We start from the raw sequence: 16,356 nt of genomic DNA on the forward strand, positions 1-16,356 counted from the left end.
TCCTCTCAGATGATCCATAGTTCCCACATCTTTGTGTGTTCCAGCCCCACTTTCTCCAGAATGCCTTTCCTACATGCCTTCAGCCCGCATTGAGCTGACTTATTGGATTTTAACTGAGTGTGTATACATGTCTCATTTCTATCACTTTACTGTAAAAACACCCAGAGTGCAGAGGCAGCTTTGTAAATGTTTGTATGAGCTAGTATGTGCAGTGATTAATTGAGCTACTTAAATCTTCGATTTTCAACCTGGGCATGACTGCTTCTCCAAACCCTTCTGATTTTCCACTGCCTCTGGAAAAGGGGCCAAGGTTCAACTCCTGATAGCAGCAGAGATGATTCATTGACTAGAAAGAGAGATCCTGTACAAGAAGCTGACCAAGGACTCTCTTTACCTTCTAGTTTTAAAAAAGGTGAGCTGGCTACTTAAGGAATACTAGTTATGGTTTAGGTAAAGGTATGAAGCATATGAAACAGGCCAAAGAGCCCTTTCTCCCTTCCCTTTGAGGTCCTCTGATGCCGTGTGTTCTCATGGTGGCCAAAGCAGCCTACTCAGGTCATGCTTAGACCCTTAACCTTATATCTGAACACCATCATTTCCTAAAGTTCCTACTCCCAAAGGGTCATTTTAAGGAGTAGGTATGTTGTCCTTGACACACACTGAGCAAGTAATTTAATCATTCAGATGATTTACTTTTTTTCAAGTCTATAAAAGTTGGGGTTGGGTCAATTTAAATTATCTTCCAGCTTAAAACATCACATTATAATCTGAGCAGTATAGGCCTGAAGAATAGTCATCCAGAGTTTATTCTAGTTTTGTTTCATCCTTTGGTACTTCATTAAATAACTAGATTATCAGTTGCTTGGGGACAAATGCCACTGTGTGCCCTTCCTTATGCAAACCCCCATCATGTTGTAGGCAGGGTTCAGCTTCCAGCAAGCATGCAGAGCAGGTATGTGCATTATAGCAAAGTACTCTGAGGAGAAATTGTAGAACTTCACTTCTCTGATCAAAAACAAGGAAAAAAATTATGTTAAAGTTTTGAGAGCCTTAATTTAAAATAACAGGAAAGAATAATGCTAAGCAAATATAACAGTCAGGAGAAGTATCAATAAATGCAAATTTAGCAGTTATATAAAGCAAAACTGCTTAACTAAGGATACCTACAAAGCCCTATGTATATGTTGGGAGAACTCAAATTTCACTGCAGTGTTATAATACAATGTCAACTAAGGATGTGCTAATTGTCAGCAAGGATTCATTTACTTCAAGTAATAATTTCTATAAGGTTCCAACCATTTTTTAAAAATGTGAAATGCTTCGTGAACTTGTGTGTCATCATCAGGTAGGGGCCATGTTAATCATCTCTGTACTGTCCTATCATTTTTTAGTATTCTTAAAACAAATCTGACAGCTTTTTTCTTTGTCTTATTGATGTTTGGCTATAGTAGAAATGACCTGGAAGTACAGATTTTTTTTTTTTTTTTTTTTTCCTGAGACAGGGCCTCGCTATCACCCAGGCTGGAGTGCAATGGTGTGATCACAGCCCACTGCAGCCTTAACCTCCTGGTCCAAGTGATCCTCCTACCTCAGCCTCCCAAGCAGCTGGGACTACAGGTGTGCACCAACACATCGGCTATTTTTTTTTTTTTTTTTTGTACAGATGAGCATCTCACTATGTTGCCTAGGCTGGTCTTGAAGTACTGAGCTCAAGTGATTCCCCCCTCCCTTGGCCTCCAAAAGTGCTAGCATTACAGGTATGAATCACTAGTTACTACGCCTAGCCAAGGTATAGTATTTAGAGAGAGGTTGTAATTTGTATCAGGGATAAATGCTATTCCACTAAGGCATACTTTCAGCCAGTATAGCATTGGTGTCACTTTGTTAAAAAGATTATTTTAATATAACCAGTGACATTTTAAGATGAAGTTGCCCAAAGCAGGGTTCAGAATAGCATGTATCATATGCAGCCTTGCATTAAAAAAGGGAAAAAGAATATGTACTTGAACTTGCATTTATACATGCCCGAAGTGTATTTTGAAAGAGAAAAAGATGAAGTGGTCTGAGTTTTGCTCTTCCACGTTGAGGATATTAATGAGTCTGCTTTGAGAACAAGACGTGACAGGGCTATGAGACCCTCCTTATTTCTTAGTCTGTAGACCCAGACCCAAGAATGAAATGTTGATAATTCATATCCACACTGAACTTACAGAGGTTTCCATTTAGAAATAATGCCTCCATTTGTTCAGATTTAATTTGGAAATGGTTTTGATTGTAAATCTTCAAAACAATAATGGTTGCCCATGAGGAGGGAACTAAGTGCTTGTAGGGCCAGGAGAGGGAGGGAGACTTACCACTACGCATCCTTTTTCACTTCTGATATTTAAACCATGTAAATGTATTAACTGCTTTAAAGTGAATATGTAAATAAAGTTAACAGATTGTATATAAAAATCCTAGATTTCCATTTTCTCTTGAAAAGCTGCAAAATCTGGTATCAAAGGACCCTAGTGCCAAATGGTAGCTGATATCAAATATACTGGGCAGTACCAATATCAGTCTGGTAGTCCTTGAGGGTGTTGCAATCATACATCTCCAGGCCCCTTGGGGTTCGGAGACAGTAGACACTCACAGGAAGGCCACATCTCAGAGTTACCAGTGTTCTCAGATCAGACACTGTTTTATCAAGAAGGGAGATGCTCTCCATTATTGGCATTGTGTCTTGAGTTACAGCATTGAACACGTATAGAGTAGGCTTGTCTTCTTCCTGAAGGGAGGGAAAAAGAGGGAACTTATTGTCTGGAGGTTGGGATGAGGGCCAAGCATTTCAGGGGGTAGCTTTGAGCACCTCTAGCTCCATGACATGGGTGTTATTGTGAAAGCAATAGTCAGTTAAGTTCTCTGCCTTCTGGTCTGAGTCTAGCTCTTATGTCCTGAGATATTAACAGGTCCCCCTGTTTGAGTGAAGTGAAGAAGACTTGGAAAGGCTTTGAGATCCTTTGACTTCTTAGTCTACAGACCCAGATACATAAGAGTGTTGATAATTTATATCCATCCTGTGCTTATGGAGGTGTTAGTTTAGAAAACATTCCTCTGTTATGCCGCACTTTAATTTGGAATACTGTGGATTTGAAATCTTCAGTCAATTATTACTATTATTATTTTCCTGAGAGGTTATTCCTGGCAAGTGGAACTGAGTTGAGAGTGGGAGGGGAGTGTTTGCTTATCATTTTGTGCTTTTCATTGTCTATATGGTTTGACTGTTTTAAAAGCAACATATATTTACTTTTATTATTTACCTTTCTTTTCTTTTCTTTCTTTCCTTCCTCCCTCCCTCCTCCCTTTCTTTCTTTCCTTCTCTTTCTTTCTTTCTTTCTTTCTTTCTTTCTTTCTTTCTTTCTTTCTTTCTTTCTTTCTTTCTTTCTTTCTTTCTTTTGTGTGTGTGTGTGTGTGTGTGTGTGTGTGTCACTATGTTGCCCAGCCTGGTCTCAAACTCCTGGGCTCAAGTGATCTTCCCACCTTGGCCTCCCATAGTGTTGGGATTATAGGTGTGAGCCACTGCGCCTGGCCTACTTTTACTATTTAAAAAGGGAAATACTAAATATAGGTTTAGAAAAGTTTCTTTTGTTTCTTTCATTTTGTAATCGAAGTAGGAAAGCAAGTAGAACTGAGATATCTGAAGTAGAGTTAAGATGGAAAGTTTGAGGAAAATATGAATCCTTCTGTTAACAACAGGTTTAGACAAGTCAAACCCAAACTCAAAATACAGCAAATAGGAAAAACGGGAAGCAGGTGGGGAGGAAAAGATTATTATCATTTCCACTTTTCTCATGAAAAATGAAACTGACTTTACTTCCTCTTTAGCAGATTCAGGACAATTATATTTTTCTGCAACGGCCTGCTGTTGGGTTGGCGGATGTCAGTGCATGGCGCTATCACGGAATGCCCACGACTGCAGGACTCTCTCAGAACCTGGTATCTGGCCTCCAGGTTCTTCAAGGGGCTCCAACCTGTCAATGCTGTCTTGCCCCTCCTTTGCTTCCTTCCTCTATTTTTTCCATCAGAATCCCTCTCTGGTTTCTCCAGGGGCCCCTGCCTCCTGCAGACTTATAATACATTAAATGCATTCTCCCCTCCCACATAACACCTAGCAGTAATATGGCCAACATGCAGACCTTTTTGAAAAAGCCTTTGAGGAGTGGTGTTACTGATGAAATTTAAGGCTACAATACTTTGATCTAGGGCCCATTTCAGTGACTGAAGTGATTAGGAACAGGTTCGGTCCCTCTGTGGCTGCGCATAAAGCCAGATCAGCAAGCTGAGCTGCCCACTAAGCCTAAAGTGCTTAGAACAATTTTTCATCATAGTTTCTCATAAACCCATGAAATACAGATTTAAAGGACACAGGATTCACCCTTTCACTTTTGCCATGCCGTGCTTTCCTATGGTTCCATAAAGCAAGTATCTGTTCAAGCTAATGTAGATAATATTTATGGGCAGGCAGAAATTCCTATGAAAACTGAATAAAAAGATAGTGGGAAAGAGAGAAAAATTATATTTTATATAATAGCTCTTTTTTATTTCTTTAAAAATTCCGAATTCATATTTAGAATTAAATGCAAATAACAAATTAAAAGCAAACAAATAACAAAATAAATGCAAATAGAATAACATGCAAACAAAATAACAGAGACCCAAGTCACTCTTTAAAAAAAAAAATTTTTTTTAAGAGTCTAAGGCTTGCTATGTTGCCCAGGCTGATCTTGAACTTCTGGGCTCAAGCAGTCTCCCACCTCCTGAGTAGCTGGGGAAAGAATTCGCCTCCATTCCCAGCTCTCAAGTCACCCTTAAGTTAACTAGGTGTATGAGGTTAGATAAGTTGAAAAGAAGCTTCTCAGAATATGAATAATCATATATTTATATCTATAAAGATAAGCATCTATGACTTAGTATACATATAACTGACTCTGGAACAAGTAATAAGGGAGAATTGCAAAGTATCTAGCAATCTTTTTTTTGAGACAGGTTCCACTCTGTTGCCCAGGCTGAAGTGCAGTGGCACTATGAGAGCTCACAGTAACCTCAAACTTCTAGACTCAAGCAATCCTCCTGCCTCAGCCTCCCAAGTACAGGCACTCGCCACCACACCCAGCTACTTTTTAAATTATTATTTGTAGAGACAGGGCGTAGCTGTGTTGTCCAGGCTGGTCTGGACCCCACGGCCTCAAGCAATCCATCCACCTCAGCCTCCCAAATTATTGGGATTACAGGAGTGAGCCTCTGTGCCCAGCTGATCTGGCAATCTTTAGATGAAAATAAAAAGTGCAAGGAAGAAAATATTACTAATTATTAATGAAGCCAGATTCTTAAGTCTCAAGAAAATTAACACCTGCAGAGTCTGTTCATTTTTCTTAGCATTCAGGAACTTTTTATCACATAAATAATAAATGTTGAATCACATCCCAGGCCTTTTTAATCCATAACGTAGTTCTCATTTTACTTTTTAAACTCTACATATTTACCTTTGTATAAACCTTGTTTTTATGGGAAAACCCATTTTGAGTTCTAGTGAGGCACATTGGTTGTCGATACTTCCTCATTTGGTTGTATGACGAGGGAGTAGGTAGATGTCAATTAATAGCAACTTGCTAACCCACCTTATCCACATAAGAGAAGGCATCTCTCTACCTCTCTCTCTACGTGATACTCCTCCCCAAGTATTCTGAATCAGAGAAGGCTGATCAGTCACACCCAAGGAAGTCAGATGCTATTAAATAATAATACCATACACAAATCATTGTTGAACATATACAAAATTCGACTTTTTCCTTTATAAACAAACTGAGATGCAAACAAACCAACACAAGAGATATACACAAAGTATCTTACTTTTCAATAAAAACAAATACATTCTGTTTCATGAGAATAATTCCATGCTTACCTTCAAAAAACAAATGCTAACTTACTGTACAGTCATACATGTACTTTAACAATAAAAAAGAAAAGCTAAACAGAACCTACTGAAAGAAAACAAGTTAATGAAAGTTTTGAATGTACTGCTATATTTTTTCTCAAGTTGTGCTTTTTTATATTTTGCTGTTTTGGAGTTACAGCCCTAAGTAAGCAGAAGCTTGCTGAACTATTCCAGAGTGAACACAAGGGGAAATAATGTTTGTTTTTGTTGAACCGAATGAATTCCAGTGAGATGTCTTCATAAACTTCTCCTCTTCTGTTGTAGTCATTCTGGAGAGATTATCCGTGGAGTCTTGGACACCGAATTGGAACACCTTTCTTCGCCAGATTCTTTTCATACCTTTTTTTATGGCTCATTTTAGAAAAGAGGGTCATTTTTAAGAAACATGCTTTCATGTGTAAATTTTAAAGAAACATGTTTATACATGCTTTTGTGTATAAAAATACATAAATGTAAAACCACATATATATTTCCTGGATTTTGGTGTTTATACATTAACAGTACCTTTTGAAAGCTAAAATGTTTATCATTTTGAATCAATTTTAGACTTGTCAAGATAGTACAAACTTCTCTAACTTATCTGATAGATATCTACTCAATGGTACTATAGTCATTCTCTCAGCATAACACAGCTTTTTCACAACATTCCAGGGATGTCAGGAGGGATTAACTATGTTTTGACTCCAGCACTTGGTTGGTACAAGTCTGGTTATAGAAGGAGGCAGGGCAACCAGGAGGAGTCCTAGGGAGGCTGAGCCCACTTCACACTCTGAAAAGCACAACCTGCTGGATAGTGGCCCCCTTTGCAGTAGGATATGGACATGTGACAAGGTGCTCCCAATCAGACCTGCCTATCTACCCCCACTTTGAATCAGGAGCCACTAAGGCAGAGAAGCAACAGACACAGGAAAGTCTGTGGGCAATGGCATTTCTGAAGTTGCCGGCCTGGCAGCAGGGCTGGCAGCATGTCCAGTGCCTGCTTTAAGGGCTCGGTGTTGTCTGTAGTGGTGACCTTCCTAGATTAGTTCCGGGGCATGCGTTAGATGTTGTTTCTGGCTGCATAATCTCTAAGACTGATTCTCCAGTCTTCCGAAAACTACTCAATAGCTTTTCAATATTTATTTTCTGCTTAAATTATCTAGGCTTTGTTTCTGCTGCTTCCAACTAAGAACCTTGATGTTGGTCAGGGGAAAAACCAAGAATACTGGGGAGAGCTTTGCCCTAACAGTAGAGAAAAACGGGAAATGCCACAGTAAGGGAAGGAATGGATCCCTGAAATGCATCTCAGTACCTTGCTATGAATTGCAGACAATCATATACCATCTTGTTAATTTCCATACTTTACCTCTCAAACCCTTATCAATTCATTTATCAATATCTCTTTATGTACAGCCTACTATGTATCTTATCAGGTACTATTCTAAGCACTGGGTGAAAACAGTGGACAAAACTTAAGCAATCATTTCCATGATCACACAGGTTAAAATGAAGGGGGCAAAAGTGATAGTGCCTCTACATGTTGTACAAAAACATAGACTTTTGCAGTGCCTCATGCCATGGTTTATAGGAACACAGTGAAATGCAACAGCATCAGCAATGAATGGTCAGGACTGACTCCTGTATTAATAGAAATTGGAGGTATATACCATAGAAAATATTGATTATGGCTTCCATAAGAGTTCTTTTTCAAAGAAGGAAAAGTTAATACAATGTTCCTTTATTATTATTATTTTTATTATACTTTAAGTTCTAGGGTACATGTGCACAACGTACAGGTTTGTTACATATGTATACATGTGCCATGTTGGTGTGCTGCACCCATTAACTCGTTATTTACATTAGGTATATCTCCTAATGCTATCCCTCCCCCTTCTCCTCACCCTACGACAGGCCCTGTTGTGTGATGTTCCCCACCCTGTGTCCAAGTGTTCTCATTGTTCAATTCCCACCTACGAGTGAGAACATGCGGTGTTTGGTTTTCTGTCCTTGCAATAGTTTGCTCAGAATGATGGTTTCCAGCTTCATCCATGTCCCTACAAAGGATAGGAACTCATCCTTTTTTGTGGCTGCATAGTGTTCCATGGTATATATATGCCACATTTTCTTAATCCAGTCTATCATTGATGGACATTTGGGTTGGTTCCAAGTCTTTGCTATTGTGAATAGTGCCACAATAAGCATATGTGTGCATGTGTCCTTATAGCAGCATGATTTATAATCCTTTGGGTGTATACCCAGTAATGGGATAGTTGGGTCAAATGGTATTTCTAATTCTAGATCCTTGAGAAATTGCCACACTGTCTTCCACAATGGTTGAACTAGTTTACAGTCCCACGAACAGTGTAAAAGTGTTCCTATTTCTCCACATCTTCTCCAGCACCTGTTGATTCCTGACTTTTTAGTGATTGCCATTCTAACTGATGTGAGATGGTATCTCATTGTGGTTTTGATTTGCATTTCTCTGAGGGCCAGTGATGATGAGCATTTTTTCATGTGTCTGTTGCCTGCATAAATGTATTCTTTTGAGAAATGTCTGTTCATATCCTTCACCCACTTTTTGATGGGGTTGTTTGATTTTTTCTTGTAAATTTAAGTTCTTTGTAGATTCTAGATATTAGCCCCTTGTCAGATGGGTAGATTGTAAAAATTTTCTCCCATTCTGTAGGTTGCCTGTTCACTCTGATGGTAGTTTCTTTTGCTGTGCAGAAGCTCTTTAGTTTAATTGATACCATTTGTCAATTTTGGCTTTTGTTGCCATTGCTTTTGGTGTTTTAATCATAAAGTCTTTGCCCATGCCTATGTCCTGAATGGTATTGCCTAGGTTTTCTTCTAGGGTTTTTATGGTTTTTAGGTCTAACATTTACATCTTTAATCCATCCTGAATTAATTTTTGTATAAGGTGTAAGGAAGGGATCCAATTTCAACTTTCTACATATGGCTGGCCAGTTTTCCCAGCACCATTTATTAAATAGGGAATCCTTTCCCCATTTCTTGTTTTTGTCAGGTTTGTCAAAGATCAGATGGTTGTCAATGTGTGGTATTATTTCTGAGGGCTCTGTTCTGTTCCATTGGTCTATATCTCTGTTTTGGTACCAGTACCATGCTGTTTTGGTTACTGTAGCCTTGTAGTATAGTTTGAAGTCAGGTAGTGTGATGCCTCCAGCTTTGTTCTTTTGGCTTAGCATTGTCTTGGCAATGCGGGCTCTTTTTTGGTTCCATATGAACTTTAAAGTAGTTTTTTCCAATTCTGTGAAGAAAGTCATTGGTAGCTTAATGGGGATGGCATTGAATCTATAAATTACCTTCTGCAGTATGGTCATTTTCACGATATTGATTCTTCCTATCCGTGAGCATGGAATGTTCTTCCATTTGTTTGTGTCCTCTTATTTCGTTGAGCAGTGGTTTATAGTTCTCCTTGAAGAGAGCCTTCACATCTCTTGTAAGTTGGATTCCTAGGCATTTTATTCTCTTTGTAGCAATTGTGAATGGGAGTTCATTCATGATTTGGCTCTCTGTTTGTCTGTTATTGGTGTATAGGAATGCTCGTGATTTTTGCACATTGATTTTGTATCCTGAGACTTTGCTGAAGTTGCTTATTAGCTTAAGGAGATTTTGGTCTGAGATGATGGGCTTTTCTAAATATACAATCATGTCACCTGCAAACAGGGACAATTTGACTTCCTCTTTTCCTATTTGAATATCCTTTATGTCTTTCTCCTGCCTGATTGCCCTGGCCAGAACTTCCAACACTATGTTGAATAGAAGTGGTGAGAATACAATGTTCTTTTCCCACTATTCTTGTATTACCCCTATTTCCATTTCTTTTCCAAATATGTCTATATTGCCATTAAAAGAAAAGCATAATATACAGGGAAGCTGGAAAAAGTACTGACTATTTAAAGAATGTATTTCACAGTAAATAATCTCTGTATTTATCCAGTGTCTTTCCCTCTTTTTCTTTCTTTCTTTCTTTCTTTCTTTCTTTCTTTCTTTCTTTCTTTCTTTCTTTCTTTCTTCCTTCCTTCCTTCCTTCCTTCCTTCCTTCCTTCCTTCCTTCCTTCCTTGTTATTATACTTTAAGTTCTAGGGTACATGTGCATAACGTGCAGGTTTGTTACACATGTATACTTGTGCCATGTTGGTGTGCTGCACCCATCAACTCGTCAGCACCTATCAACTCGTCATTTACATCAGGTATAACTCCCAATGCAATCCCCCCCCTCCATGATAGGCCCTGGCGTGTGATGTTCCCCTTCCCGAGTCCAAGTGATCTCATTGTTCATTTCCCACCTATGAGTGAGAACATGTGGTGTTTGGTTTTCTGTTCTTGTGATAGTTTGCTGAGAATGATGGTTTCCAGCTGCATCTATGTCCCTATAAAGGACACAAACTCATCCTTTTTTATGGCTGCATAGTATTCCATGGTGTATATGTGCCACATTTTCTTAATCCAGTCTGTCACCGATGGACATTTGGGTTGATTCTAAGTCTTTGCTATTGTGAATAGTGCCGCAATAAACATACGTGTGCATGTGTCTTTACAGCAGCATGATTTATAATCCTTTCGGTATATACCCAGTAATGGGATGGCTGGGTCATATGGTACTTCTAGTTCTATTTCCCTCTTTTTCACACAAGCAGAACCTTGTAAGCACACAAAAATATGAGCACTATAAAGAAGCCAACTATTTTGGATTTATTTCGTGAGACATAATATCTACTTGTACCTTTTTAGAAAGAAAAACCACTTACTTGCCAAGTTTTTGAACTTTACAAAAGTTTTGGGTTCACATTATGATATTTCTAAGTTGTACCAAAATTTAGAGATGATAAAGACATGCACTTCAGGGATTCATTCCCTCCCTTACTGTGGCATCTTCCATCTCTCTCAAGGCAAACTAACTTTCACAAAGTAACATGATTAAACATAGTTAAGTAGGAAAGGTACTACTTAAATGTATATAGATTTAATTATTCAGTAAAGTGACTAACATGACTTGGAAATCAGCCTTGGTAACCTGAGATAGATCAAGCGTGATAGAACTGGTATGACTGCACTCTTTGAGGCCCGGGATATTATCTAAATGTGATTCTACTGGACAGAATGAAGAGTACAATTAGTAAAATTTCAGGGAACTTGAGAGTTTTTAATCAAACTCTGTGTGTTGTCCAGTCCTGTGACTTCTGCCCTGGCTCTCTTGAATAAACTCCTTTCTTTTTTTTGAGACAGGTCTCACTCTCTTGCACAGGCTGGGTTCAATTGATCCTCCTGCCTCAGCCTCACAAGTAGCTGGGATTATAGGTGTGCACCACCACACCCGGATAATTTTTAAAATATTTTTGTAGAGATGGGGTCTCACCATCTTGCTCAGGTTGGTTGCATTGAATAACCTCTTTTACCCCTGCTTTCTATTTATAGAATTAGCAGTTTAAAACTTCAGGTAAAAGAGTTCAGCGTGAAGCTTGCATCACTGTGATATATGATGCTTTATTGGCAGAATTTAGGAAATGTTTTTGTAAGTAAAACTGTGAACATAGGTTGCATCTGGGGAGGGAAACTGGGGGCCAGAGGAGAGAGAGTTTTTTCTATTTCTTTTTTTGAAATGGAGTCTCACTCTATCACTTAGGCTGGAATACAGTGGTGTGATATCGGTTCACTATAACCTCCGCCTCCTGGGTTCAAGTAATTCTCCTATTCAGCCTCCTGAATAGCTGGGATTACAGGTGTGCCCACCGCACCCAGCTAATTTTTGTATTTTTATTAGAGACGAGGTTTCACCATGTTGGCCAGACTGGTCTCGAACTCCTGACCTCAGGTGATCCACCCACCTCAGCCTCCTAAACTGCTGGGTCACAGGTGTGAGCCACCACACCCGGCCAGGAGACTTTTACTGTGTATCTTTTTGTTCCTTTTGAATTGAGAACCATGTGAACATACTACCTAGTCAAAAATAAATTTTAAAATGTTACATAATAAAAATAAAATCAGTCCTTAGTTAAATAAAAGTATCCTATCTATATTGTTAAAAACTTTGTCTATATCCCTAAAAAGCCATCAGATTCTTCCAGTCAGCTCAAATGTTAGTATTGAACTTACACTACCATCTCTAAGCAAGCAAACAATAAAAAGTCTTGAACCTTATGATTGGCATTACAGAATTCTGGGAAATTTTAGAGAGCTGATCCTGTACGGCACCAAAAACATAGTATGGAAATATATTTAAAGATATAAAGAGAAGACATTTAGAAATGGCTGTAATTTGGTCTGCTTTGAAATGTAATGTTACTTCCATTTTCTGAGTAAAAGAGGGAGAAAAGAAAACATTAAAAACATTTGTAAATATGGTCTTTTGTTTACGTAAATGGGATGATCCAATGATCATTATTCTGTGACTTGTCTTTCCTACTTAATAATAAATATTGAAGAATATTGTTTTTGTTTGTTTGTTTGTTTGTTTGAGACAGGGTCTCACTCTTGCCCAGGCTGGAGTGTAGTGGCTCCAGCTCGGCTCACTGCAACCTCCCCCTCCCGAGTTCAAGTGATTCTCCTGCCTCAGCCTCACGAGTAGCTGGGACTACAGGAGTGTGCCACCACGCCCAGCTAATTTTTGTATTTTTAGTAGAGATGGGGTTTCAGCATGTTGACCAGGATGGTCTCTATCTCTTGACCTCGTGATCCTCCCACCTTGTCCTCCCGAAGTGCTGGGATTACAGGTGTAAGCCACCACACCTGGCCCAGAGTATTACTTTTAAACATCCATTTAGTCAAGTACTAACACATATTAAAAGAAAGAGTTAACTTTGACTACCATAATTTTTTTAAATGTTAAATATGAGAAACTTGGTGCCACATTTAGTGGAGAATGTATACTTTACTAAGTTTCTTAAGGTTCATAATTTTATATACGGTAAAGCACTAATACAGGATAATACTTCTTCCCTAGAGCAGCAGCGTTTAAATTCTTTGGACTACTCATTCCTTTAAAAAATTGTTGTACATACAGGATCTTAGACTCAGAAAATCTCCAGGCACATTAATTTTGTTTATATTACAACTTTAGGGGTTTTTAAGGTTCTTAAAGCCCAACTGTGCATCTTAAGTTAAGCACCATTGATTAAAGACCCTCTATAAATGAAAAAAATCTTTATTGCATGTACACCTAATTGGAATGGCTACTTTGGCTGGATTTGGATGTAGAAAATTCCCTTTCATTCTTATTGCTACTGAGAATTTCTTCTTCCTCATTTCAGTGCTGGTAATCACTGTGGCCCCACTGAAGTGATCTAATGCTCTTATTCCCACATCAAATTCCAGATCTGGAATTCCCTTGGCTTTGTTTTCATATTGGTTTTGTGATGGCAGGACTGGGCAGGCAATAAAGGGTGTAGGGAGGCAAGAGGAAGAAGAGTAAAAAGGGGGCAACTCTATCCCTTCTCCATATCTTACTTCCCCTTACAGCACAAAGCATGCATAAGACCCGTTATACAAATGGAAGTGAGGAGAAGGCAAAAAGAGACAATTTCTTTTTAAGTTATGGAATTACTTTGGTTAACTTATCCCCAACTTTGTTCAAAATGAGATAGATATCTTAGACAAATGTTATCCTGACCATCATACCTTAACAAAGCATTTGAGAGTTGAGCAGAAAGATATTCCAACATCAGCAAGACTCCAACTGTCCTTTAGAGCGGCTCCAGCATACATTAACTCCAGATACCGCCTGCCTTGTTTGTCTTCAGAGAGAGGAATGTGGAAATAATCCTTAAAAATCAATAGCATATGATGAAAACAGTACATTTCTACATTACTAGACCAGAAATGTACTCTCTTTCCCTTTACATTTTTTTTCCTCTGGGCATTATAATTGGGACAAACGGAAGAAGTATTAAATAGAGGTTCTTAACTTAGAGAACTTCCAAAACGTTTATGGATAGAATTTAGATGGGAAGAAACTACATCTTTATTTTATTAACTCTAAATGAAATTGAGATTTTCTTTCAATTACACATGTAGGCAGCAAATTAAGGTAGGAGTAGTCACTGCACCTGTGACTGACAGCAATAGAAGTCACAGATGTTTTCATATCACATTATAGTTGTTGCAAATATTTCAAAATATTATTTCTACTGATCTGTATTTTGAAAACACAATAGTTATTAGATGAGCTGCTAGAGCTTGTTAGTTAATGTGTTAATTAGGAAGTCCACATGTCACTGTATCATACATTTGGGCTTTTTAATATTTGAAAATGTATTTTAACATAACAAATTTCATTTCTATTATATCTGTTTTATTTTATGCATTTAAAGACATTCTGAGAAGCAGTCTATAGACTTCACCAGACTTTCAAAGGGATTCATAAAACATAGAGGTTAAGGTCCCTTGTGTTACAAGATTTAGATTTCAGTCATCATAATAATCTGAATATCATGTAACTATGGTTCGGTAAATGCTGCTTAGCAAATAGGCATGACCGTCTCCAAGTTAAATATTTGATGACCAGAAACTAAATATTTTGCTTAATTTTTTACTTTAGAGTGAACATTTACATGAAATTTATAAGGAAGATACTGTACACAAGTTATTTCTTATTCTGGCTTTGTGATCCTAGGTAAGATAGTCAACCTCTCTGAGCTTCAGTTTTTCCTGAATGTGAAATGAAGCCATAGCTCACAAGTTCTCTAAAGTCCTCTCTGCTTCCAAAATCCTTCGGTTCTTTGTAGTTGTTTGCTCACCAAATAAGACATTTATCTGATGATTGGCATATCCCACTTATATAGCCTGAAGTTAGTGTCTTGCTTTTGTCCTTTTATGAAGAATTGCAATAATATTATCTGGCCTATGCACAACCCACATATTCCTAAAAAGAAGTCAGACTTTTGTTTTTGTTTTCTTGGGAATTGACTGACTCTTTGTTTTCTTGTCTAACGCCACCAGAGTTACTGTCTTCTTATAAATCTATTGTGTAAGCAAATAATAGTATTTTCAAATAATTTTCATTCCGTTTTTGCTGAAAATGTGCCCAACAGCATCTCTACCCTTTGTACATTTTTAAATGCACTGCATTGTTAAAATTAATATACATTTTGATGGCTTGGGAATGAAGTACATACCTTTATCATCAGCTTGACAACCTCCACAGTTTCATCTGCTGAAACATCAAATGGTTCAAAAGATCCTTCAAAAGCGATGAAAATCCTCATTGTACAATTACCTTTTCAAACAAAAAATACCCAACTTTTTCAAAGATCCTCCGGGATGGCTGGAAAAATTCCAGTTCACAATTAAGGACAAAAATGATAGCCAGAGGCAGCGGTCACTGTCTAGCCTCAAAGGTAAGTTGCAGAATGTGAAGAGCCTAGTCCCACAGTGCCACAGTATCAGGCAACACAGACACCAGCTACAGTGGAGGAAGTATTTATCTGCTGAAGGCAGTAGTCAATAGCCACCTTATTCCTATATTACAGAAACCAGCAAACTTGACAATGGTTGAGGCAAGTATGGACAAGCTTCAAGCATGTGATACAAAAAGCCTACTCATAAATTATACTTCTGTGATGTGGTCCCCGTCAACTGACTCCTGAATTCTTATGTACTTAAGTACAGCTGATTGAAGAACCCTTAAAAATAGATATTTGATTGGGATGCACTAGCACAGGGTGAAGCAAAACAAGAGCTGATTTTATTGAATGTGATAATCCTGAAAGTTCTCTGTAAATAACTCTGAGCTGAAACATTCTGGTTTCCATAACAACTTTGTGTACTTGTTCTCTGGCAGTATTTATAATCCTGCCACAGGGTACAGAACAATACCCACTTGCACCAGGGAGATGAATGTGTAGGCAAATCATTCTGTGGCTTTCTCTTCCGATTTCTCTATAATAGAATCTGCTGAGTAGCAACACAATATAGTTGGTATTTTCTTTAATCCTTGCCTTTATGTTATTTAGAACAATTTCCCATTGTTATCTCCTTCGACCCCCTCTTAGTGTTGGTGGAAAATATTTCAAACCCCCTCAATAAGTGAGCAAATAAGCTGGGCATGGTGGCACATGCCTGCAATCCCACGTACTCAGGAAACTGAGATGGGAGGATAGTTTGAGCCCAGAAGTTTAGGGGTGTAATGTGCTTTGATTGCCCCTGCGAATAGCCACTGTACTCCAGCCTGGGGAACATAGCAAGAATCTGTCTGTTCGATATAATAGAAGAAAATACTGCATTTTTAAAAGGAAAGATAATGTATTAAGAATAAATTTGGCCAGGTGTGGTGGCTCATGCCTGTAATCCCAGCACTTTGGGAGGCCAAGTCGGGCAGATCACTTGAGGTCAGGAGTTCAAGACCAGCCTGGCCAACATGGTGAAACCTTGTCTCTACTAAAAAT

At 38.3% G+C, this 16,356-nt stretch overlaps 1 protein-coding gene and 1 non-coding gene across 3 annotated transcripts in view; both read right to left on the reverse strand.

The window, feature by feature from the left end:
- The window catches only part of ANKUB1 (ankyrin repeat and ubiquitin domain containing 1), a 32,296-nt gene extending 16,931 nt beyond the window's left edge, over window positions 1–15,365 (reverse strand). Inside the window, exons 1-3 of one of the 2 annotated variants that reach the window (XM_077991570.1) lie at window positions 15,088–15,365; window positions 13,592–13,707; window positions 2,633–2,767 (exon numbers count right to left, since the gene is read on the reverse strand). In XM_077991570.1, the coding sequence (XP_077847696.1) occupies window positions 2,633–2,645 (13 nt within the window). In that variant the 5' untranslated portion in view covers window positions 2,646–2,767; window positions 13,592–13,707; window positions 15,088–15,365. Of the gene's footprint in view, window positions 1–2,550; window positions 2,768–13,591; window positions 13,736–15,087 lie in introns of both variants that reach the window. The other variant, XM_002808336.4, reaches the window with a different exon arrangement.
- On the reverse strand, window positions 1,305–1,407 carry LOC114676538 (U6 spliceosomal RNA). Its single transcript, XR_003727602.1, has one exon. It is a non-coding gene; the product is annotated as a U6 spliceosomal RNA (small nuclear RNA).
- Window positions 15,366–16,356: the final 991 nt, after the last annotated feature.

Source organism: Macaca mulatta, chromosome 2, assembly GCF_049350105.2.
Source record: "Macaca mulatta isolate MMU2019108-1 chromosome 2, T2T-MMU8v2.0, whole genome shotgun sequence".
In the NCBI taxonomy this organism is placed as follows: domain Eukaryota; kingdom Metazoa; phylum Chordata; class Mammalia; order Primates; family Cercopithecidae; genus Macaca; species Macaca mulatta.